Genomic DNA, 26,462 nt, shown 5'->3' with positions numbered 1-26,462 from the left:
GCAAACAGAGCCAACTTAAAATCCCCTCCCGGCACCGTGACCCCCTTAATATCCTGATTCATCCGCACTCGCTGCGCCAGGGTTTCCACCGTCAAAGCGAAAAGGAGCGGGGAAAGGGGACACCCCTGACGTGTTCCCCTTGCCAGAGAGAAAGTCTCCGAATAACCCCCATTCACCTTGATGCAACTCAGAGGTCCACTATATAGGACCCGAATCCAGTCCCGCATTCGTGGACCCAGACCCACAGACTCCAGGACCTGAAATAAAAAAGGCCAAACTACCCTATCGAACGCCTTCTCAGCATCGATAGACAAAAACACCGTTGCTCTCCCCCCCCCCCCCCTGGCCCGGTCATACAAGTTATAGACCCTACGAGTATTATCACCCACCTGTCTGCCTACCACAAAGCCCGACTGATCTGGATGGATCAGCCGAGGGATCCAACTCATCAATCGGTCTGCCAAAATCCGCGTGAAAATCTTGGTATCAACCCCCAACAGGGATATCGGCCTGTAGGAAGCACATTGGAGGGGATCCTTCCCCTCCTTAGCCAGCACTGTCATGCCCGCCAAGCGCATGAAGTAGGGGAGGGCACTATTCCCTTGTAAAGAGTTAAGAAAACGCAACAAAGGGGGCAGCAGCAGATCTTGAAAACGTTTGTAGTACTGAACGGTAAAACCGTCCAACCCAGGTGACTTACCAAGCTTCATAGAGCGCAGCGCACTACGAGCCTCAATCAATGTAAGAGGGCGGTCCAACCTCGCCACATCAGCCTGTGCAATCCGGGGCAACTCTGCTGAAGTTAAATAAGCGTCCTGGTCCTGTGAGGGCCCTGGAGCTTCCGGGGTATAGAGTTGAGAATAATATTCCACAAAACGTGCACGGATAGCATCCTCAGTCTGTAACACTTCCCCAGAGGCCGCCCGGAGTGAAAAGATCTGGTTGCGCGTCTGTCGCACCTTAAGACGATGTGCAACCAGTCGACTAGCTTTATTAGAAAATTCAAAATATCTCTGTTGGAGGAGCTGTAAGTTATGGTGCAATCTGTCCAAGTCTAAAGCCTGGAGATCCCTACGGGCCTGAAACAAGCGCTCCCGCAATTCCACATTCCAAGGGGAACGCTTATGCAAACTCTCCAACCTACCAATCACATTCAACAGGCCCGCCGCATCCTCCCGCCGTTTACGCTGCCGGGCCGACGACAGGGCTATTAACCTGCCCCTAAGGGTAGCCTTTAACCCCTCCCAAACCGCTTCCAACGAAGCTCCACACTCCACATTTACATCTAGATATTCTTGTATCCACCCTTCAATTTGTGTTCCCACCTCTGGGTCATCTAGAAGACTATCATTGAAATGCCAAAATTTCTGTCCCGAGCCTCCACCCACCCCCTGGAATCGCAACCACACCGGGGCATGGTCCGACCACGTGAAGGACTCAATCCCCGCGGACTCCACCCTCCGGAGTAGTCCCCGCTCCACAAAAACATAATCAATTCTAGAATATGAGGAATGTATTCCCGAAAAGTAAGGATGGAGCCACCTCCAGCAGTCCACCACATTCAGATTGGCCAATGCCTCACGCAACAGTTTACGATCCCTTCTCCCATAATGATCCGCCCTCCCTGAGTTATCCAAATGAGGGGTCACTGTAAGATTGAAATCCCCACCAAAAACCAGGGCCCCCCCCTTAAACTTGAGGATCCGAGGGACCAACTCATGGAAGAAGGTCCCCTGACCCTCATTAGGGGCATAGACATTTACCAGGGAGTACAAGACCCCCTCAATCATAGCCTCCAACATAATGTAAAAGCACATTATTTCTTTAAAACATTTATATCCCACAACATCTACCATTCTGTGCAGCCTATAGTAAACTCATAAGAAAAATCACAACCATATAAACCTAGCAGTGCCATTCATGTTGCAGATCAAATCCTTAGCATTAGTGGTTGCATACTTCATGGCCAATCCAAGTCACTATATGTGGCTACAAACTGAGTGTGGCTCCATAATTAGTCTAATGGCACTGTAAATGGAGTCATGGTTCCCCTCTTTTTTTTCAACAGTTTTATTAAATTTGATATTCTGCCTGACTGCCAAAGACAACCCCAGTGGTATACATTATTAAAAACAAACAGAAAATCATATATGAAAGAGAGCTCCATCTTCTTTATAGCCAGTGAGTTTATGATTCTCTGATCATAGCAGGCCCATCTCACATTTTCACAACCATTCTGCTAGTCCATGCTATCTGCTTCTGTCACCACACACAGCTTTGAAGTGTGTCCATGAAAAAAGCAGGTGTCCGCATTGAGTCAATGGCACTGCTCATGGCTCTAGCTTGTGTTCTTGACATTACGTACACATGATTTTGTGGCAACAGTGTCATTTGCCATTCATACTTACTTGAGGGGGTACATTCGAAGGGCTACGTCCATCCCCGGGCAATAGGACAAGAAAGCAGCTAGTGCTGTCTCCTCAAACAGACCAAAAATTAAGATCTTGTTCCTGGAGATATCAGTTAGAGAAACCAGTGATTATCTATCCATAAATTTCTATTTTCTTTCCTCAGATTCTATATAGGTCGCCCATATTTTGGCATCTAGGGCAGATGTGCACACAAATTAATTTATTAACAAGGCCATCAACAATCAATAATTGCAGTTAGTTGGCAGCAATTTGGGTTTGTGCAAATCTCTACCCTAGTTGCTATTTTATAACATCCACATTCAGTGGCATAGAAGGGGGGGGGGGGGGGGCGGACCACCCCAGGCACCATCTTTGGTGGGGATGCTAGCACTTCTTTGCCCCCCGCCATGCTCACCCTCTCCCTGTATCTCTATAAATCTTCACCAATGCAACTACTCTGGCCTGCTGCTCACGCTGGCATGGCTCCCTCTGAAATCACTTCTGGATCGCGGGGCCAGGAAGTGACGTCAGAGGGAAAGTCAACGTTGGCGTGACCAGCAGGTCAGAGAAGCTGCTCATATTGGCGAAGATCTAAATAGGTACGGGGGTGGAAAGGGAGAGCGAGAGTGTGGCGTGGGGGGCGTGGAAGGACCGAGAGGAGGGGGCGCAGAAAGAGCAGGGGTCAGAGAGGAGGGCGCAGGGGGGTGCCACTGCCTCCAGGCGCCTCCTACCCTATCTACACCACTTCAACTCAAAAGGGACTGAACAGGAGGTGTTCCCAGAAGTTAGGCTTGATGTTATAAAATAATGTCATATCTATGCTCAAGTGGCATTGGCTTTACACCAGGTTTCAGCAGAGGTAAATCCAGTGTGAAACATTAGTCAAAAGATCCACGCTACCCTAATATTCTGCTAGTATGGTCTTTGCAGATCACTAGTTTAGCCCAGATGTTTTTGGCACCTAATCTTGGGCACCATTTACTGAATTTGGTCCTTTGTGTGTCCACTAATCCACTTTTTGCCCCCCCCCCCTCTTCTCTTGGCTACTATTCTTCTTTTTTCCGTTATCTCTCTTCATCTAATCTCCTCCTTCTGTTCCCATATTTCCTCACACCCATCTTGGTCTTTCCAGTTAGCACTTACTTCATTCCCTGCTGAAAGACAGAGTTCCTCCGGGTTTTGCAGATGATCACATCAGCCCACTGCACCACCACAATGCTGACAAAGAAAGATGTGTGGCAGGTAAACTCCACAATCTTTCGTTGCTCATAGGTCTGTAAAACATTTCACAGGTACCATTAACAGGAGTCCCAAGGAGACTGATTTCCAGATCTGTAGAACCCCCTGTTATTCCAGTTCCAAGTGCAGGCTGCCACTCTTTGGATAATACGGAAAAACATGTACTCCTTTTATGGATTATGGAAGTTTCCTATTTATTTATTGTAAAAATATTTATATGCTTTGCTTGAAAAAACCCAATATAAAATTCAAGAGGATTTGCCTCTGCAAATTCTGAAACTCCTCTATTCCAGACACTCACCCACTGTTGTCCATAGCTGTCTTCCAGATCATTGACTGTCCTGTCATCCCAATTCAACCGGATTCCAACCAAGTGTGAAGGAAGGAAGCCATTTTCTGCAAGGATCACAAAGTAAGCGAAGAAGCCACCAAGAGCCTGGATCATGCCTGTTGTGGGGAGAACAGAGGACTATAAGGCAGAGGTTTTGATATAAGAGAGAGTGGATGACAGGCAGCATGAAGGTAATTCTACACTACCAAATATGCAAAATAGGGAGACTAACAATGTGAAGAATTGATCATTTGCAGCAGCTATGGACACTCCTCTATCATCAATTAACGACCTGGCTGATTACCAAACACAAGTCAAGGTAACTATCCATAGGGATGCCATGAGTTGACAACGATTTGACAACACACAACAAATATTTATTTAAATTTAAAAGACTTATAGCCATATTAAGACCTAAGCAGATTCCAAATATACATGCATAGATCATAAAATCAACTTTAAAACATATAATGTACTTCACTAAACAATAAAACAAAGGGCTCTTTTTACTAAGCTGTGGTAGCGGTTTTTTGCACGCACTGTAGATTAGCACGTGCTAACCACACGCTACGCACCAAAAACTAACTCCAGCTCAATGGTGGCATTAGCGTCTAGCGCGCGTGCTAAAACGGCTAGCGCAGCTTAGTAAAGGGAGCCAAAGTCACACATTCTGTATCCAATTTCTTGTAATCATAGAAATCTTCATCCATTAAATAAAAACAAAAAACTTCTACAAATAAAAAGGTCTTTCAAAGTGGTTTTTGTTTTTTGTTTTTTTTAAATTTCTGCATATTGTCCACCATCCTTAACTGTCCAGCTAAGTTGTTCCACAGTTTCATTCCTGCAACAGAAATTGCCCTAGCTTTGGTATCTGTATGTTTAATCTGTCCATTGATAAACACATCACCACCTCAGATCTCAATAAACGTTGCTGGTGATGTCTTATTTAGAGGTCATACTGGATCCCCAGCTTACTCTTCGATCGCATGTGCAGAATGTTATTAAGAAAACTTATTTTAAATTACAAATGTTAATTAAGCTTCGTATGTATTTGCCTATGTATGATTTGGGGAAAATAGTTCAATCTATTGTGACAGCAGGATTGGACTACTGTATTGTAATATTGTGTTTTGGGGATTGCCAGCAACAAATATGTGAGCTTTACAAGTGGCGCAGAACTCCATAATATGTTCGTTATCTGGGATTAACAGATTTGAGCATGTTACCAAATATTTTATGAAAAAGTATATTCCCCTACGTGTATAGATTTGATATGCTGGCAACACAACCTAAATGACACTAAAACACTTATATATATATATTATTATTATTAATTGCATACCCTCAGTGTGTTATCAAAAGCTATGAGAACAATAGAAAACTCCGAGTTCAAAGGCTTACACATCAAGCGTGAGGCTTTATCAAAAGCCTCAATTACACACCATCATAGGTGTATACAATGTGCATTTTTATTTTTAAAAGTGAAGTGGTGCAAAACCATTTAGTGAATCAATAAATTTATATTTTATAAATGTTCCCAATATACCAATGCTGCAGCAGTTTGCACAGAGTACGTACTTATCTCCAACACTTCCAATTGTTCCTCCATAGATGGCACATCAGGACTTCAGATTAATACGTGAATTTCCCGCTCATCATTTGTCCATTTATCCAGCTTCTAAGATTCAACCAAGCTTAGTTTCGGGATTAAGTTCCCTTCTTCAGGAACCCTCGTTGCACTTAACCGGTGCCAAACGCTTGCTCAATCAATAGTCCACCACAAAAGCGTAATTCTGGAGAAGTCGATAACTAAGAGGTTCATAATCGAAATGGAAATACATCTAAAAACCCGCTTAAATCGGCACTTGGATGATCAAAAAGACAAGGTCGTCCAAGTGCCAATAATCGAAACAGGTTTTAGATGTATCTAAAAGCAGTTTAGGCCTTTTCCCTGACGCTGAATGCCCAGAGAAAAAAGGCACATTTTTGAAAGAGTGGTTCGGGCGGGAGGTAGGCAGGATGTGGGCCGACCTAGACTTAGTCGCCCTGCAGTGATAATCGAAATTTTAACGAGACTTCCTAGACAGAACTTATACGTTGTGACTTAAGCAATTTAAAAACAGGTATAAGTGCCCAGAAGGTATCAAAAGTGACCAGATAACCACTGCAGGGACAAAGTAAAGACCCACACACACTCTCCCAGTGATCTCTGACCCCCCCACCATAAAATCAGAATTAAAAAAACGCATATCTGACTCCAGAATATCAGCACCTGGCATAGGAAAGCCTAGTAGAGCTGCACAGAGGTGGCTTATGTAGTTGGGGGGTGGGCTAGTGAACCATACAGAGGAGGACCCAGGCTTATAAGCCACTCTAACCACTGCATTCATGGTGAAACATGTGCACCCACCAAAACCCTACTGTACTGCCATATAGGTGGCACCTGCAGCCATAAGGGCTATTGGGTTGGTAGACAGGTGGGTATAGTAGGTTTTGGGGGGCTCACCATGACCTATAAGGGAGTTGTGGTGAGCTGTTTATGTGGCACCCTTTTTTTGAAGTTCACAGCAGTGCCCTGTAAGGTGCCCCACTACTGTGTTGCCATGTCTGGGTGTCCAGTCCATCACTTTGCTGATCCCTCCCACATACAAAAGGTCTTATTCTAGGCGTTTTTGATTTGGACAATTTTTTGGACGAGAATGAGGTATAAAGATAGATGACTTAGCAGTCTGGACGATCAAACGGCTGGACATAGAAGTAGATGATTCTCGAAAAAATATATATTTTTCGAGAATGGACTTTGGATGTTCCAACTTTGGGCAACTAGCAACTTAGACCCAAAATGGACTTAGATTTTTTTTTATTATGCCGCTCCATGTATTTTAATGTCATTTAGGTTGTGTTGCCAGTATTGTATACCAATTCTATACACATAGGGGAATATACTTTTTCATTGGGTTTGGTTTTTTTTGTTTAACCAAATATTTATAGCAAAATATTGGTTATCTATGGAGTTTTGTGTAAAGTATAAACTGTTATTGATGGTTTATTTAAGAGTTTCAACCAAATTTCACCCAAATATTTGCAAGACTGTTTGGTGCCTTATATATCATCAAGATCCCCAAGTTCCTCAGTTCAATGTGGGTTGGTGGTTTCTACTCAGAAATATCTGAACTATGAATCTACAAGAAAAAGTGTATTTTCTTGTCCTGGGCCATAAGATGGAATAGACTGTCAGTGCATCTTCGGCAACAGAAAGATCTGTATTGATTTAAGAAAATGTTGAGAAAACATCTTTTTTGTCAGATGAAATATGCTATTTAACATACAGATTCGAATTGAAGCATTGACTTTTTACAGTATAATTTTTGAGGTAAGTTTTGATCATTTTATGAATGAGAAATTTGTATGTTATGAATTTGTCTAGTGTTTTATTATGTATTTAAGATTTGTTATCCACTTTGAATAAAGCGGAATAGAAATAATAAAACTACAAACTATGTCATAAATTGAGATAAAGACCTTGGTATTTCATGATAGTCTACCAATGAATCTGTGAGAGGAATGTTCTCTATCATGTTTTAAGATGTTGAAAACTTATCTTTTTGAAAAAAGCAATTGGGGGATTTCACTGAGGTAACAGGGCTCTCTTTCTCTCTCTCTCACTCTCTTTTTTAAAAGGAAAAAAATGGCATTATAAAACTTTTTAAAATTGTTTTAATGTGCAGATTGCATGTTTATATGATCAGAATTATGGCATATACACACATGCATAACAAAAGTGGGCCTAAGTACTATTATGTAACTATATGCTTATCTCTTACATTGTGTAATTTGCAGGTGGGTATACATACAGGTGAGGTGTACACACATAACTGAGAGAATCCTCTAAGTTAAGCACATATCTCCCAAACATAGGTGCATACATTTATGCCAGCTCTATGGCTGGTGTAAAATGCTCACACCTAAGCACATATACATATTTATAACCTACTTATGCTAGTTTAAAGGAAAGTATGCACCCTCTGGGCATTTATAAATGCTGTAGGTGTGTGTACTTGTTCTGTTCTAAGTCTTGTATCAAAAGCTTTTCTCCAACACACTCTCTTGTCTATAGTCACAATTTCAGTATAGTCAATAATTCATTTGTATGGACCTTCTGATTGTAACTAGGCACCACACTGCCGGTTACTATATTCTGCATCAGTCCCGTCTTTATTAAATACCATATGTACTCAAACCTTCTAAGTTATTAATTAATTAATTAATTATTTTCTTTATTTTTTTATATATAAAAAAGACATATCTGTTAACTTTTGAATGTCTCCTAGTGTCTAATAGTGTTCATACTCCTACATACAATCAGAAGGTCCATACAAATGAATTATTGACTATGCTGAAATTGTGACTATAGACAAGAGAGTGTGTTGGAGAAAAGCTTTTGATACAAGACTTAGAACAGAACAAGTATTTGAATAACAACAGTTGATTTCTATTGTGTAGGTGTGTGTATGCACGTGCACATGTGTGCATGCAAGAACAAGAAATCTTGCCACTCTGTGGTTGAAAATGTCTCTTACAAACCTTCACCAATATGCGATTGATGGAATTATTCTTATCAGACTGTGACTGGATGTTATCACATATACTAAGCTGTGATGAGAAGAAGTCAGCCATTACCAGGCTGTGATTGGAAAATCAGCCTTACCAATCTGCCCATATGCCATGCTGATCAGTCGTTCATTCACCAGCTTGTCTGTACGTGGGTTACGTGGCTGTCTCTTCATGATGTCACTTTCTGCTGCCTCATAAGCCAGGGAGATGGCAGGCACCTAAGTCAGAAGAAAAGAGATAAGAATGAAGCATTTAAATTTGGGGACTTCTGAGCCTTTGAAAGTGGCCCTTAGAAAGTGAAACTTGGGAGCAATGGATGAAGAAAGGGGATGATGAATGGATCAACAATGGGTGGTTTGCAGACAGAAAGTAGCACAGATTAGCAATATCAGTGAAGAGAAGAGAATATGAATGGATGAGAAGATGAATAATGATTGGCAAGATGGATAGACAATGCGTGGATAGACAATGGAGGCAAAAGGGAATTTTGAATAGATGATGAAAACATAGATGGACATAGGTGAGGGTAGGCAATGAGGATGCTGGACAGAGATAAAGATGGATAAATGATGAAAAACATGGATAGATAATTCAACATAGTGGAAAATAAATGGAAGAAAGGCAATATGACGTAAGAAAAAAGGAAAGATGGATGAACACAGTAGAAGATAGATGCATGAACATAGGCAAAGGATTGATAGACAAGTACTAGGTAACTGGACTGAGGTAGGGATTGAGTGAATAAAGTAAGTTACAGGAAAGATTTCTGAAACCCACCATATCAGTTCCCAGATCAATGCAGAGGATGGTGATGGTTCCCAGAGGCAGGGGTATATTAGCCATGATGAAGAGGAGGAAGGGTGTTATCTCAGGGATGTTACTGGTCAACGTGTAGGCAATGGACTTCTTGAGGTTATCAAAGATCAGACGACCTGCAGAGGTAGAACACCATGAGCATAATCATAGGTGAAGAAAGCCCAGAGCATGCGAGAAGTTAGCCGCAGATGAATAATGGAGGTGGAGAAGAGGATGCATTGAGTTGGGTTATCTCACCTTCTTCCACTCCTGTAACAATAGAGGCAAAATTATCATCCAAAAGGATCATATCAGCAGCTTGTTTGGATACATCAGAACCAGCAATGCCCATGGCAACACCAATGTCCGCTTTCTTCAAGGCAGGTGAATCATTCACACCGTCACCTGTGACAGCTACAATTGCACCCTGCCAAAGGAAAAGAGGAAGGCAAACAAAAACAGAGAGAAAGAACAAATCATGACAGTTGAGAATATGTCAAGTTTTAGGCAAGTACTGAATCTGATGATAGGAGAGAACTGGTGACCATGATTTTCCACAACAAGATATATGGACAAATCATACAAAGGGTAAGTATATTAGAATGCCCAAAATGGCACAGAAGCTGATGGCAGCTCTGAAATGTACTGAAACATAAGCTTTTAAAGGACAAATGTCCATATGCAAGTAATCTATATAGACAGGAGAATCTTAGAGTTGGGCCACAAAAATTACTTAATTTTAAACCACTGGTCTGTTGGTTATAAAGTAGGTTATAAAGTTGTATGTGTTGAAGGAAGATCATAAGTTGCCCGAGGTTGTGGTAAAAATGGATAGCGTAGCTGGTTTTAAGAAAGGTTTGGACAAATTCCAGGAGGAAAAGTCCATAGAAAGACACGAGGGAAGCCACTGCTTGCCCTGTATTGGTAGAATGGAATATTGCTACACCTTGGGTTTTGGCCAGGTACTGGTGACCTGGATTGGCCACCGTGGGAACGGGCTACTAGGCTTGATGGACCATTGGTCTGACCCATTGAGGCTATTCTTATGTTCTATGGCAGGGATCTCAAAGTCCCTCCTTGAGGGCCGCAATCCAGTTGGGTTTTCAGGATTTCCCCAATGAATATGCATTGAAAGCAGTGCATGCACATAGATCTCATGCATATTCATTGGGGAAATCCTGAAAGCCCTACTGGATTGCGGCCCTCAAGGAGGGACTTTGAGACCCCTGTTCTAGGGTATCTAACTTCTTCTAAAAGGCTAACTACACTCTCTAGAAGGCAATCCATTCCAGAGAAAGGTGAAGCATCCTATGCAGGTGCAGCCAATTCACTTTTGTTATGCAAAACAATGGGATTTAATTAACATAGCAAAGGGTCATGTTGTTGTGGGAAATTTCCTTTGCTTTTTAGCTGAGGGCTGCTACCTGAAGAAAAATGAGATGTCACAGCCACTTTCAACAGAAGAACCTTCAGTTCCTGATATGTAAGAACCTCTTTTCATCTGTTCCCCAACACATACTCATGTTCAAGAGTATACTACAACAAGATATTTGTAACTAAAAGGCTGGACTATAAATATGAGAATGCACTGGGCAGATTTATTACAGTACAGAACTATCACAAGAGGAGAGAAGATGGAGGTTTTATTGGGAGTGGGGAAGAGCAGCACCTGTCGTTGACAGCCCTCCACAATGATGAGCTTCTGCTGTGGGGAGGTACGAGCAAATACAATCTCAGTGTGGTTGTGCAAGATCTCATCTATTTGTTCCACACCCATGTCCTTCAGGTCTGTTCCATGGATAACGCAGGCCTTGGCATCCCTGGGGAAATGCAAAAAAAAATAAAAGAGAAAAAAGGAGTACCTCAGAAAACTAGGTGAGTTGAAAGGTCAAGGAAGGGGCAAGAGAGAAATACCTTAAGCATAACCAACCACTACTAGCATTAGAAAACCTTGAGTTTAGTTCGTACACCCCTCAAAAGGTTGTTAAGAACCAGGAGCATTATATTCCTATAGAAATGGGATGGAAATGGTGGGCAAAAAGAATGTTTTCACCCTATTTATCTGAGCTATTAAAAAAAACCAATATTATTTCGCAACTGTCATGCCCTCCATCTATTATACCATGTTCTCCCACTCAACCTATGCCTGTATCAACTGAAATCATCTTGGAATCCAAACAATGCTCTTGCATGTAGCAGCTGTCTTTAATTTGAGCAACAAAATCAACTAAGAGCCTCTTTAACAAAGCAGCGGTAGCATTTCTCCTGTGACAAATGCACCAAAGCCCAATTGAATAGACTTCAGTGAATTTGTAGTGGAGGAATCCACTACTGTGACTTTGCAAAAGGAGTCCTTAATTTGTCTGATTTAGGGTCCCTTTCACTAAAACTTAGCGTGTTCTAATGGAATTAGTGTGCAATAAAGGCTAAGAAGCCCATTTTATATAAGCTTCTTAGTAATTAGCAAGTGCTAATTCTGTTAGTGCACATGAAGCTTTAGTAAAAAGGTCCCTTAGTAAGTAAATATGTAAAAAAAAAAAGTAAAGTTATCCTAAACATTGGCTAATTACTTTTCTCTGGATCTTACTGCCAAATAAATATCTACTATATTTTAAGAAATCATTACTTCAGTATCACATATTTTGGGGAGGGGCATTTGGCTGTTATCTTTCAGTTTTAGGAGATCTTTTACTAAGTTGCACTAAAAAAGTGATCTGCATTAATATTAGTGCATAGGTTTCCCGTGCACTGAGGAAACTTTTAGCACAGCCGTAAAATGGCCACATTTGCCATTTTATGAATTAATGGCCATGTGCTAATTTCAAAATTAGTGTGTGGGCCTCTACTGTCACCTATTTACTAGGTGGTAAGGGCTCCTGTGCGCACCACATGCTAATCGGTTAATACATGGTGATATAGCTGCACTAACCAATTTTCTCTGCCCTCAAGCACGACCCCTGTGCTAAAAATGAAATCTATTTTCTAGTGTGTGGGAAGCGTGAACCATTCACAAAACTACTGCGGGATGCTTGTGCGCATCCCGCAGAAGTGCCTTTTTGACCTGCGGTAAGCACACGTTGGTGCTTACTGCAGCTTAAAAGACACCATAACTTGTAATTTCATGCTTTTCATACATTTATTTTCATTCTCCCCCACCAAAATCCCTTTGATGTCTGTGTGCTGCTGCTGCTTGCCCATATCAAAAATGGCTGCATTATTTCTTCAAACTTTTCTTCTAGTATCATCTGGCTTACCTGGCGTTCACCTGACTAACTGGGATGTTTAGTCGAGCTGCAATGTCCTCCACTGTCTCATTACCCTCAGAGATAATTCCCACACCCTTGGCAATGGCTTTGGCTGTGATTGGATGATCCCCAGTTACCATGATGACCTGCAGATAGGAAAAAAGAGGTCATTCAAAAGCAAAGAAAGGAAGGTGCTATGCCAGAGATTGCTGCATGAAATTTTAGAGATTGAGTTGACTCTTAGAAGTTGTGTTGCAAAATCATGCTTGGACAATAGATGGTGTCATTGAGTCAGCTGTGACATATTTGACAGAATGCTGTTCTGTAGTAATATAAGTGAACTAGAGTCATCATATGATTTCATGACACTAAATATGAGAGAACTAGACTTGCATTTACCTCCATTGCATACGTGGAAATGAAGGACTAAAAGGTTCATGTACACATTCGGGTAAAACCAGAGTAAACCTGCCCTAGATGGCACAGAGTTGTCTGATAATCCAAAGGACAGCCAAAAGGCTTAGTCTGTTTGATTCTTTCTTTATGTCCTGTCTCTGTCTTATCCTTTTTTCTTCTTTTCCACACTTCAGATTTCTTTTCCATTTCTTCCTTTATTTTATCATCTCCTTTTAACTACCATTCCTAGCTCCACATACCTTCTTCCCCATGGGTGCTTCTCACTCTCCCTCCTCCTCCTTCCAACCCTCCTTTCCTGTGGATATTTCTTTCTTTCTCTCTTTCTCCTTCCAACCCCCAATCCCCAACCCCACTGTGAGTGCCCCCCCTCTCTCTCCTCCAGTCTAGCACTACCCTACTCTATGCTCTTTTCTCCAACACTCTACTACTACTACTACTCATCATTTCTATCATTTGTTCTCATTTTCCAGTCCCCCAAAAACCAAACCCTTCATTTTGTAACTCTGGGATTCTCATTTCTAGACCTCACTTATCTGGACACTACTGACCTCCATTCTATACCTCAGCTCTGAATCCCTGGGCTCTATGATTCTTATACCCTTCCATTCCAAGACTCCCCACTTCTTCACTTACTATCTCTGGGCCTCTCATCTCCCTGTATCCCATTCATGAGCCCTGGCCTTTCTATCTTCGGGGTTCATACCCCTGTGATTTGCATTCTCAGGCCTTGTATCCCTCAATTCCTTACTCCTGAGTTTCTCACCTGTGAGCTTCCATCCCTGTGTGCCTTACTTAGACTTAATATAGAAAAATGCAAAGTGATGCACCTGGGAAAGAAAAACAAGGAACATGAATATAAAATTTTAGGTGTAACTTTGGGCAAGAGCGAACAAGAAAGGGATCTGGGGGTACTGATAGACAGGACCCTAAAGCCGTTGGCTCAATGCGCAGTGGCAGCAAAGAAAGCAAACAGGATGTTGTGCATGATAAAGAAGGGAATCATGAGTAGATCGGCGGACATCATAATGCCGCTTTACAGAGCAATGGTCAGACCACACTTGGAATACTTTGTCCAACACTGGTCTCCCTACCTAAAGAAGGATATAACCCTGCTGGAGAGGGTGCAAAGGCGAGCCACGAAGCTAGTTAAAGGTATCGAGAATTTGAGCTACAAAGAACGCCTCGGAAAACTGGGATTGTTCACCCTCGAGATGAGAAGACTGCGAGGGGACATGATAGAGACTTTTAAAATACTAAAAGGATTCGACAAAATAGAGCAAGAAACATCGTTATTCACATTGTCAAATGTGACTCGGACAAGAGGTCATGGACTGAAACTGAGGAGCACCAGGCCCAGGACAAATATCAGGAAATTCTGTTTCACACAACGAGTGGTGGACGCTTGGAACGCTCTCCCGGAGAAGGTCGTGATGGAGACCACCATTCCGGGATTCAAGGGCAAGTTGGATGAACACCTTCTCGCAAATCACATTGAGGGATATGAGTAAACAAGGTTTCTCAGCAGGGAACACCTGGTTTGGCCTCCGCGAGCGCGGGTCACCAGACTGGATGGACCTAGGGTCTGATCCGGCGAAGCCATTTCTTATGTTCTTAGGCTTTTCAGTTCTGGGTCTTTCACCCCAAATTCCAGTCCTAGGCCCCTACATCCTAGGGTGTCTCTTAATATGAGTCTTAAAAGTCGCAAATGATGATATATACTGGCACTCACAAGGATTTGACCACTAATCAATCAAAGAGGAGTGTCATGCCGCATGAAGTACATGCGGCATGTCACTCCTCTTTGATTGATTAGTGGTCAAATCCTTGTGAGTGCCAGTATATATCATCATTTGCAACTTTTAAGACTCCTGAGGCAGGCCTGTTGGCCGAAACATGCACATGTCGAGTCATTGAATGTGCCATTTTGATGTTTGAATAATAAAGATCTTCATACTACCAGACGAATTGGAGGACATTTTTTAGTGCACATCATTCTTATCTGGACAATTCCACTTTGGTTTCTGCATATTTGTGCTTGTGGTGTTGTTTTTACCCCTGTTTCTTTCTTCGTCTCTTAATATGAGCCATGTATCCCTGGGTTTAATACCTCTATGACCAGCACCCCCAATCTCTAACCTTGATTCCTGCACTTCTGCATTTGCCCACTGCATCAGGCACAGCCGCTCTGGGTGGGTCAATCATGGACATCAGTCCCACGAAACAGAGATTGTCAGTGCTGAAATTCACATCTTCTGTATCAAAGGCGAAGCCCTTAGGATACTGCTCCTCAGAAAAGAGAACGTGACAGAATCCTGGCAAGTAAATCAAAATCATAGGTTAAGTAAAAAAAGGGAGCAGGATATTCACCCACCCACCCACAGCTAGGTGATAAAGACAGGGTATAGCAAGGCTAAGACACAGTACTCTACCAACCAAAAGAGCAAGACACAAAGCAAGATAAAAACAAATAACTAGACAGAAAAAAATGAGGGGGGAAGAAATTTTCTTGGTTTGGTAAGTCCTCTCTAATCCCTAGAAAATGTCCCTTAATTCTCTCATAAGCCCTGGGAAATAGGTACAAAATGCATCAATAAATCTGTGTTAATTAGAACTCATGAATATTTTAAGATAGGGTTACCAGTCGTCTGGGAAAACTCGGACATGTCCTCTTTTTAGAGGACTATCTGGGTGCCCGGAGGGATTTCCCAAACCTGGAAGTTTGCCCCTAGTTCGGGGTTGCATCTAGAAGCCCTCTGCACATGTGCAGACGTCAACGCAATGACATCATACACACACACGCATGTTTGTGACCTCATTGTGTTGATGTGCAGAGGTCCTTCAGACCTTGGGGAAGGAGACAAGAGGTTCTGCTAGGGGCGAGACTGAATGGGGCAGAGCAGGGCAGGGCCAGGTGTCCTCTTTTTTTAAAGAGGAAATTTGGCAACCCCTCATCTAAAAGCTTGCTTATCTCCTCCTGGAAAGGGATTATAGCCAAAAGAGCCTCCAACTATAGCCTCAAGAGGCTTTCTTACATAAAATCCCCCACCCCAAAGGCAGGAGCTCCAAAACCATACTTGACTTATCAACAGCCAGTAGAAGTGTCTCACTGAACACCCTACACCAGGAAGCTTCTGGGAGCTCATAGCACCTAAAGTCTAAGCTGGTGTCTCTCAAGAACATTTAAGATCCCTTTAATCTGCCCAATTTCATTCCTGGTACAGACTTTCCCTTCACTTCTGTGCAGCATCTAGAGTAGGGTTACTATATTTGTGAAGACAAAAAAAGAGGACACATGACCCCGCCAATACTCCACCCGCAGCCTGTCAATACTCCATCCATAGCCCTGCCCATACTCTGCCCAATGCCCCCCCACACCTTTCGCCCATTTTCTAGGTTCCCCTTCCCATCCTCTGTACCACTTTAATGCTTCTCTCTCTTATTCCCCACGGGTGCTTCTCTCTCTCTTTCCTTCCAACCCTCAACCTCCCTTTGAGTTCCACCCTCTCTCTCTCTTCCGATTTCTGTCTCTCCACTCCCTTCTAGCACTACCGTATTCCATGCTCTTTTCTCCAGCACTCTACTACTATTACTCATCATTTCTATAGCGCTAACAGATGTATGCAGCACTGTACACATTATATGCAGGTACTTTCTGTCCCTAGCGGTCACAATCTCTCCTTTCCATAATGCTTCTTCAGCCCTCCCTCCCTCCCTCTATCAATGCTTTCTCCAGCCCCTTTCCATGCTACTTCCACAGCCTTCCTTCTCTCCCTCCATGCTGTTTCTCCAGCCCCCTCCCCTCCCTCCTCTGACTTTCGATGGTGCTTCCCCTCATGACCTCTCTCTCTAACTTCTGACTCCCCCAACTACCTCCTCCTTGGCCGCTGTATTTCAGTTTTTGGGAAGCAAGCAGTAGTAATGAGGTGAGCCTGCTGCTTCCTGCCTGCCCCAGAAGCCGCCTCTCTGCAGCAACTTCCTGTTCCTATGTAGGGGGACCCGCAGAGAGGTGGCTTCTGGGGCTGGCCGATGGCAGCAGGCTCACCTCACCTCGTTGCTGCTGCCAGCTGCCCAAAGACTGAATTACAGTAGCCAGGGATGGGGTAGGTGGTAGAGTCAGAAGAGCTAGCTAATCTCAGACAGATTCCCCCATTAAAAAAAACACAAACATTCGGATACCCGGACATGTCCTCAAAAATGAGGACATGCTGGGTTTCCCCAGACGTATGATAACCCTAATTTAGAGATCCTCAGTGCTTATATCAAGCTTTCTAGAAGTCAGTTACTCTTCTTGTCTCCACCACCTCCCTTTATTCCATGTGCCCACCACCCTTTTCATGAAGCAATATTTTCTGATGATGCTCCTGTGTCTGTTATCTTGGAGCTTCATGCTGTGGCTTCTTATTTTACAATGTTCTTTTCTCTAAAAGTGGTTTGCTTCTAGTGCATTTATACCATTTGGGTATTTGAATGTTTCTATCATTCTTCTCTCTCTCCCCCTCTCTCGTCCCTGCTGCTCAGAAGCAGCAAGTCATGGAAATGCCACAACTGTGACAGTTTTGATGTAAGGCTTTAAATAGGATGAGATTTTCAGTTCCATATCTGGCCATTCCAGGGAAATAGAGGGTTGGGTGGCTTGCCCTAAACCCAAGGAGCTGCTGTGAGATTTGACCCTGGAATTCCCAGACTGCTGCTCCAATTATTAGGCTACTTCTCTGCCCCTTCCTCTCCTCTAGTTTGACTGCAATTATATATTTCGAGCCCTAAGAATTTTGTGACTTTTGATGTATACCTTGCATTATTCTGGTGGCATGTCTATATCCTTTTGCAAGTATGGTCTCCAGAACTGGACATAATATCCCCAGTGAGATGTCCAGTGCCCCCAGTGTTAATGCAGGGTGTACAGTAAGGAAAGCTACTATGCAGTAAATTTAACACACATTGGAGAAAAAGTTTCTTCAAGCAACATGAACTTAAACTCTGGAATTTGTTGCTTATTTCTAGGATAAGCAGTATAAAGATCTGTTTATACTCTTGGGATCTTGCCAGGTACTTGGACCTGGATTGGCCACTGTTGGAAACAGGATACTGGGCTTGATGGACCTTTGGTCTGTCCCCAACAGGGCAATGCTTATGATCTTATGGAATGCACATTACAGTGGAATTATTCTGCACTCCCTCTTGCCAAGCTTTGTAATAGATGTACTTACCCAGAACTCTCTCCCCCAAGCCTCCCAGTTCCAGGTATGCATTCTGGAAAGCCTCCTTCAATTCTTCATCCAGTGGCTGCTCTTTGCCCTGGAGAAGAATTGTACTACAGCAGTCCAAAATCCTCTCAGGGGCTCCCTTCATCACCAGCAGGTAGCGATTGTCATTGGGATCTTCAGTCTCATGGATGGAGAGCTGAGAAGACAGAGAGTATGCAATGATCATTTCAAAAACATAAATGAATATTGAGATATGCGAGGCCTAAACTTCAGGTTCATGCTGTTACTATCTAACTAAACACTTGCCAAGTAAAAGTTAGAATTTCCTGCCATTTGGTGGTGAAGGGTCAAAGGTAGATGACTGAGGGTTTCTTGGCATTTGTTTCTGGAATTGAAGGGTCAAAGGTGAGAAGTTAATGGTTGCCTGCCATTGGCCTCTGGAATTGAAGGGTCAGAGGTAAGAAGTCAGAGGTTACCTGGTATTTGTTGGTGGAGTTGAAAGGGATTTCTGCCACTTTCTTGTTCTTTTCACGCATGAGTTTGACAGAGCCACAGGATAACTCAATACACTTCAGTAGAGCAGATTCTGAGGCATCGCCAGCAACATCACGCTGCAGAGTGCAGGTTACAAGAAGTGTGGAGACAATGAAGTTGGAGGATCATAGGGAGAGCAGAAGTGGCAAAATTGGAATGGGAACAGGACCAAAAACAAACAACAAATTAGAAAGAAGCTGAAAATTTTGTGAGCAACATGGCCTCATTAAGAGAAGACATCAAAAAAATTAGATCACAGAGAGTAACATAGTAACATAGTAGATGACGGCAGATAAAGACCCGAATGGTCCATCCAGTCTGCCCAACCTGATTCAATTTAAATGTTTTTAATTTTTTCTTCTTAGCTATTTCTGGGCAAGAATCCAAAGCTTTACCCGGTACTGTGCTTGGATTCCTACTAGAGAGTTGCGTGGGGACAGAAATCCCACCCATCCCCGCCTGTCTCCGCCAGGATCCTCTCCATCCCCTCCCCCATCCCCACCAGGATCCTCTCCGTCCCTACCCGTCCCCGTCAGGATCCTCTCCGTCCCCACCCATCCCCGCAAGGAATTACCTTCATCCCCGCCCGTCCCCATAAAAAGCAGCAATTACTTCTGACAGAATCATCAATTCTACAGTTTCTTTTGTGTTTGAGCTGCTGTTTTCCTTGTGGAATCTCTTTGGTGGAACCCTTTTTTTGTTTTACTAAGGCTGACGTGTCAATTATATTATATGGACGAACCCTGCTTTCAAAGCCTTCCACCCCGTGGGAGTCCCATTGGCTAGAGGGGGGTCCCCGTGGGAGTCCCGTGGGCCAGAGGGGGGTTCCCGTGGGTTAGGGGGGGATTCCCGCGATCCCCATTCCCGTGCATACCTCTAGTTCCTACTGCCGAAATCTCCGTTAAAACCTACTCCAGCCCATCTACACCCTCCCAGCCATTGAAGCCCTCCCCAGCCCATCCTCCACCAAATGGCCATATACAGACACAGACCGTACAAGTCTGCCCAGTACTGGCCTTAGTTCAATTTTTAATATTATTTTCTGATTCTAGATCCTCTGTGTTCATCCCATGCTTCTTTGAACTCAGTCACAGTTTTACTCTCCAACACCTCTCTCAGGAGCGCATTCCAGGCATCCACCACCCTCTCCGTAAAGTAGAATTTCCTAACATTGCCTTTGAATCTACTACCCCTCAACCTCAAATTATGTCCTCTGGGTTTTACCATTTTCCTTTCTCTGGAAAAGATTATGTTCTACGTTAATACCCTTCAAGTATTTGAACATCTGAATCATATCTCCCCTGTCTCTCCTTTCCTCTAGGGTATACATATTCAGGGCTTCCAGTCTCTCCTCATATGTCTTCTGGTGCAAGCCTCCTATCATTTTTGTCGCCCTCCTCTGGACCGCTTCAAGTCTTCTTACGTCCTTCACCAGATAAGGTCTCCAAAACAGAACACAATACTCCAAGTGGGGCCTTACCAATGACCTGTACAAGGGCATCAACACCTTCTTCCTTCTACTGGCTACGCCTATCTTTATACAGCCCAGCATCCTTCTGGCAGCAGCCACTGCCTTGTCACACTGTTTTTTCGCCTTTAGATCTTCGGACACTATCACCCCAAGGTCCCTCTCCCCGTCCGTGCATATCAGCTTCTCTCCTCCCAGCATATACGGTTCCTTCCGATTATTAATCCCCAAATGCATTACTCTGCATTTCTTTGCATTGAATTTTAGTTGCCAGGGATTAGACCATTCCACTAACTTTTGCAGATCCTTTTTCATATTTTCCACTCCCTCTTCGGTGTCTACTCTGATACAAATCTTGGTATCATATGCAAAAAGGCACACTTTTCCTTCTAACCGAGTCTCCCTGGTGTATGCTTGTGTCAAGGAATGAGACTCTCTCATTCTGAGCTTGTTTGAGGGAAAGTAACTTTCTCAATGTGTACCAGTATCAGGCAGCGGGAAAAGAGCTCCCTCAGTCTATGCTAGTCAGTAAGAGGGGCTCCTCCAGTTTGTACTAGTGCTAGGGATAGGGGCTCCTCAAACTGAGCTAGTGTCAGGGGGAGCAGCTCCTTCAGTTACTGGCAAGTTCAGGGAGAGCGGTTCCTTCAGTCTGGATTAGTGTGAAGGAGAAAAACTCCCTCGGTTAGTGCCTGTATCCAAAGGAAGGGCCTAGTCAGTACTAGTTGTCAGAAAGACGGGATTCCCTAGCTTGTGCTAGTCTTAGGGGCAGGAGCTCTCTCCCTCCAGTCATCATAAGTTTCTCTTGTGCATCATAAGTTACCTTTAGGACAGGGATATTATCATTGCCAGCTTTGAAAACGGCCCGATTACACAGTGCAGCGATGCGAGACAGAGCCACCCAGGTGGGAGAGCTCTTATCAAAAGAGGCACCTGCAGGGGATAAAGTAAAGAGCAGAGAAAAGTAGAGGGTATTCTTAGTACCTGAGATACATAATTGAAACCACTTTAATTGTCCCTCTCTACATGCAGGATTTACAAAACATTGGCAGCTGTCTTCCCCATAAACCAAGTAGATACGTTGCCTTTAACTACACACAAATTCTAGACGTTCTGGTAGTGTGACTTGACTGTAGGACAATATTTTTAGTGCTGGCTAGCTCAATACTTTGTGCTGCTCCGACGCTTATAGGAACTCTTGTCACAATCCTAGCCCTAAAGCTCGGCTTGTGCCAGACGTGCCCTTAGCTAGTCCTGGCCCAGCCATACAAAGAGCCAACCACGGGGATAGGGTTGTGACCAGGAATAGGGAAAAACCTACATTTCCCTTTAATTCTGAGATAACTGATATCCAGGGAGTAGAAGACGTTGGAGATAACAGCCTGGAACAGCCTCTGAGGAACTCTACTCCCACTGCTAACTCCCAGCTGCAGGAGATAATTAAAAATCCTAAGAGAGCTAGGCAGAAGGTGCAGGTGGACCCTCCCCCTCAGAGAACAGGGCATGTTCGCCTCAACGTATTAGAGGCTGCTCTGAGGAGGAGACAGGCAGTTTACCCTTGGTTAGCCCAGGAAGGGGTCTCACAAGACTGTTCTCCTGAGTCTCAGGACATAGAAATGGTGGAGACAGCTACTGACCCTGTGGCCAGCCAGCCAGCACTACCAGAACGAATGGACTGCCTTGAGCCTACCAGCTTGCCTGAAGATATTCCTATGGAGGAGAGTTAAGTGGCAGGTCTGAGTAGTTTGTTATATGCCTAAGTGTGATTCCATTGTTGTTTGCTGCTCAGTGAATGTGTTTCCCTGGGAGAGAAGTGAGAATTGTGCTGCACTGCTGGGTTAATGCAGGAAGAAAAAAAAAAAAACCCACGTTTTTTTTTTCTTGAACTTAATGGTTCTGCTCTAGTTAAGTTCACATTTTTGAGTTCTTACAAAGTGTGGGACTGTGAGGGAGTAGTAATTGGGGAGAAGCCACTTGACATCCTGGTTGGGATTGTGGGGCCATTTGTGGCATTCTGTGTAACAGAAAATATATGGTGGTTTCAGCTACTCCCCTCCCCCACCAACTCCTGTTAAGTTGGTTGGGGCCAAGCCTGCCTTATTCTGGGGCTTGGACACAGCATTGCATGAAAGGGATACTAGCATTATGAAGTAACTGCCTGGTGCTGAGGGCAGCGATATTCAGAACTGTTTGTTTTACCTACCTGGATTACCTGCATGAAGGTGAGAGCTTAGACAGGAGGTTTTTGTCAGCTCTATTTTTGTTTTGGACTTATTTATTTTGTTGCTTGGAGAAAAGACTGACCTGAAGTCTCCCCTCCAGTGTATCACCACAATAAAGTGAGACTTAATGAACTTTAAATTGACTCTTTTGGAATCTTTATCCATATTGATATTGAACAGTGACCAGCAGGACTTCCTTCCTTTATGGGAAGCACGCCGGAGTAGCGCTGTCGTGAGCGTCGACCGGAGTCACACTGATTTACAGGCACCGGCCACGCTACAAATGGTATCAGTTGCGGGATAGAGCGCCTCCTGCTGGACATTTGTTGAATTTGGAAAAAAAAAAAAAGGTGTTGATTTTTTTTTGAATTTTTTTTTTTAGCTTATTGTTTTAGTTTGTTTGGTTAGTTCCAGTCCGGGAGCAACTGGTTCCAGACTTCTTGGTCCCGCTAGCTGAGGAAGCGGAGTCTTCTGTTGGAGGAGAGGATCCTTACAGTGGAGCGGAGACGTTTCTGGAGGAGTGTAACCTGACCTATGAGGAGCCGGTGTGGAAAGGCCCCAGGGAAGGACCGGATTCGGGTGTAAGAGGACAAATACGCAGACAAACGACTGGAGGCCAAGGAGGTCTACAAACCAAAGGCTCAGACTCACCAATCGCTCTGGTAAGAGTACCTCAGCAAAGGGGGGTTGGTGAGGGACAGATAAGTGAAGGTGTAAACTACCGCACTTGGAGAATTTCTCTTATTGCTTCTCTTCTAGGCAGCAAGGCAGGATGGACCAGCAACAGCTGATGGCTTTTCTGACCGCCGAGAGACAGAAGCAGAGCGAGGACCTGCAGGCTGTGCTAAAAGCAAACCAGGACTTGTGGAATCTTAAGCAAGAATGGGAAAGTCAACAGCATGAGGAACTGATGAGGGCGATAAGCACCCAGGCAGGGGTCTTGACGCAGCTATTGCAGCAGACGGCTGTCGAGCCACACACTGGGCCGGCGCTGAACCTGGACTGCCCATCCGCGGTAGGACTAAGCCCTTTTTTGTTATCTGATATAGTCAAAATACCACCTAGCCAGGAGCTAAACCAAGGGTTTTGGGAGCCCATGGGAGCCGCGGATCAAAGACGCTGGATACCGGGGGAGGGGGCTAGAACCTATGTAGACCTGGACTGGCCGGGAAAAGATGGAGCCTTGCTCCAGACTGAGGGGAGGGCTATGCATTCCCGGATGCGATATGAGGAAAACTCAGGGGAGCCCAGAGTGGGGAAGACTTCGCAGGGAAGGGGTCTTCAGGGTGTCCGCTGTGGGGGAAGTGAACATACACAACATTTTTGTAAAAAGAAAAGAGATTTGATAATCACCCGTGGGCTGGATAGGTACAGTCCTAGGGAGTATCAGGTGTCAGTTTCAATAGCAGGGAAACAGGTAATGGCCCTGATAGATACTGGCGCGGACCAATCTATGATGGCTACGGACCAGTATAACTATATTTTCCCGAGGGAAAGAGGAAGGACGGTGATTATTCGATGTGTGCATGGGGATAGCCTCAGATACCCGCTCCGGCCGACCACTATCCTGTATGGGGATAAGGTATACAGGGTCGATTTTGCAATCGTGCCTAAAGCTCCCTATGCCCTTATCTTAGGCCGAGATTGGGAAGGCCTAGGGGAATACTTAAGAGTTAAACAGGGCTTGGTGGGTACGCGGTCCCAGGGTCCGGTTATGTCAGTAGAGGAGGAAGGATTGGACCACATTTTTCCCTTCAGGGGGGAGGTGGTGCAGACATTCCCTCAAAGACAGGGCCGGCAGACTCAAGCCCAGAAACAGAAACACCAAAGGAGTCAGGCTCTAAGACAAGTAACCAGTTCTAAGGAAATACCCTGGCTCCCTCAAGGGGTGAGGGAAGTGTTTCCCACATTCCCTGCTGAACAAAAGGCTGACGCCTCCCTTCAAGAGATTTGGCAGCAAGTCTCCGTACCGTCCCCGGGCGCGATTAGGTTCCGGGTAAGACAGGGGTTATTGTACAGACAGAGTGCAGGACAGACCGCTAAGGTTAGACAGGAGCAACTGGTGGTCCCGCAGGGGTTTCGGAAAATAATTCTGCAAACCGCTCATGACCATCCCCTGTCGGGTCACAAAGGGGCAGAGGCCACGGAAATTCAGGTGTTGAGGAGATTCTTTTGGCCGGGAATATCTCGGGATGTGGTGAAGTTTTGCCAATCCTGTCCCGTCTGCCAAAAACTATCCCTCGACAAGCCTGCCCGCGCCCCATTAGTCTCTGTTCCCAGGGTGGAGGAGCCGCTAGCACGGCTGGCCATGGATATGGTGGGACCGCTAGAAAGGACGCCGCGGGGGCATAGTTTTATTCTCGTCGTTATGGATGTGGCCACGAGGCATCCACGGGCATTTCCGTTGAGGAAGTCATCCTCTGCCGCTATTATGAGGGAATTAGTGGGTCTGTTTTGTACAGTAGGGTTTCCCCGAGAGGTCTTGACAGACCAAGGGAGCAATTTCCTTTCAAAGGAAATGGAAAAATTCTGGCAGGGGTTTGGGATTCGACATATAAAAACTTCAGCCTACCATCCCCAGGCCAATGGGATGGTTGAGCGCTTCAACCAATCGCTCAAGCAGATGTTGAAGAAGGTTACAGGACAGGATAGAAGGGACTGGGACCTTTTCATTCCATTGGTGCTGTTCGCAGCTAGGGAAAAGGTACAAGACTCCCTTGGCGTCAGTCCCTTCGAGATGCTATACGGTAGGATTCCCCGGGGCATATTAGATATTGTTAGGATCAGTGGGGGTCACAGGAGGGGGCAGAAGCCAATGTTGTATCCTACCTGGCAAACTTAAGGAAAAGGCTTGCACAAGTGGCTCGGATAGGTAAAGACAATTTGGAATGGGGGAGGAAAAGACAGAAGCTCTACTATGACAGGAAGGCCAAGGCCCGCCAACTAAAGGTGGGGGATAGAGTGTTAATCTTGATACCCTCAGATCCCCACAAATTCCTGGCGGAGTGGAAAGGCCCAGCCACCATTGTGGAAAGGCTTAATGAAGTTGATTACCGGGTCAGGGATGAGAGGAATAGGGTTCAGACATATCACATCAACCTCCTGAAGCCCTGGCGGGAAAGAGAGGTTCTGGCCCTAATGGCCGAGCAAAAACAGGACGATGACCTAGGGCCCCAGATAGCGGACTTGACACAAACAGAGGGGGTCAATATAGGGACCAGCTTATCAGAGGGACAAACTAGGCAGCTGGAAACCTTGGTACAGGATTTTCAGGATGTGTTCTCTCCAATACCGGGTCGCACAGAGGTGGTCACCCATGAGATAATCACTACCCCAGGGAAGATAGTGAGGGTGAAACCTTATAGGTTATCCGAAAAGAAGAAAGAGTTGGTACAAAATTTGGTGGAGGAAATGCTGTCTCTGGGGGTGATTGAGCCATCCCAAAGCCCTTGGTCAAGTCCCATCGTTATAGTACCCAAGGCGGATGGCACACCCAGATTTTGTATTGACTTCAGACAACTCAATGAAATATCCCAATTTGATGCTTTTCCCATGCCCCGGGTGGATGATCTACTGGACCAGCTGGGGCAGGCCCAGTATCTCTCCACTCTCAACCTTACGAAGGGCTATTGGCAGATTCCACTGTCACCTAGTGCTAGGCCCAAGACCGCCTTCAGTACCCCCCTTGGATTGTACCAGTTCCGGCGTATGCCATTTGGCCTTCACGGCGCGGCTGTTATTTTGTCAAAGGGGTATTACAGAGGTACTAAGGGGACACCATGCCTATGCGGACGCCTACTTGGATGACATTGTGATTCATTCCCGGAGTTGGTCAGAACACCTAGGGCACGTAAGGGCGGTACTAGAGTCTTTAAGGGAAGCAGGATTTACGATCAACCCAAAAAAATGTTACTTGGGCCAGAGGGAAGTCAAATATCTGGGATATGTGGTGGGAAGAGGACAGGTCAAGCCCCTCATAGACAAG

At 44.6% G+C, this 26,462-nt stretch overlaps 1 protein-coding gene across 2 annotated transcripts in view; it reads right to left on the bottom strand.

The window, feature by feature from the left end:
* The window catches only part of ATP1A3 (ATPase Na+/K+ transporting subunit alpha 3), a 121,184-nt gene that overhangs the window by 4,941 nt on the left and 89,781 nt on the right, over positions 1-26,462 (bottom strand). Inside the window, exons 10-21 of one of the 2 annotated variants that reach the window (XM_033963546.1) lie at positions 21,079-21,188; positions 18,733-18,867; positions 18,260-18,452; positions 15,189-15,364; positions 12,645-12,781; positions 11,060-11,210; positions 9,649-9,817; positions 9,373-9,527; positions 8,690-8,813; positions 3,952-4,097; positions 3,555-3,685; positions 2,409-2,510 (exon numbers count right to left, since the gene is read on the bottom strand). In XM_033963546.1, coding sequence (XP_033819437.1) covers positions 2,409-2,510; positions 3,555-3,685; positions 3,952-4,097; positions 8,690-8,813; positions 9,373-9,527; positions 9,649-9,817; positions 11,060-11,210; positions 12,645-12,781; positions 15,189-15,364; positions 18,260-18,452; positions 18,733-18,867; positions 21,079-21,188 — 1,729 coding nt within the window. Of the gene's footprint in view, positions 1-2,408; positions 2,511-3,554; positions 3,686-3,951; positions 4,098-8,689; positions 8,814-9,372; positions 9,528-9,648; positions 9,818-11,059; positions 11,211-12,644; positions 12,782-15,188; positions 15,365-18,259; positions 18,453-18,732; positions 18,868-21,078; positions 21,189-26,462 lie in introns of those variants that run through there. The other variant, XM_033963547.1, reaches the window with a different exon arrangement.

Source organism: Geotrypetes seraphini, chromosome 11 (genome assembly GCF_902459505.1).
Source record: "Geotrypetes seraphini chromosome 11, aGeoSer1.1, whole genome shotgun sequence".
NCBI lineage: Eukaryota > Metazoa > Chordata > Amphibia > Gymnophiona > Dermophiidae > Geotrypetes > Geotrypetes seraphini.
The sequence above is the reverse complement of the archived record's forward strand: the minus strand, read 5'-3'. Positions and strand labels throughout refer to the sequence as shown.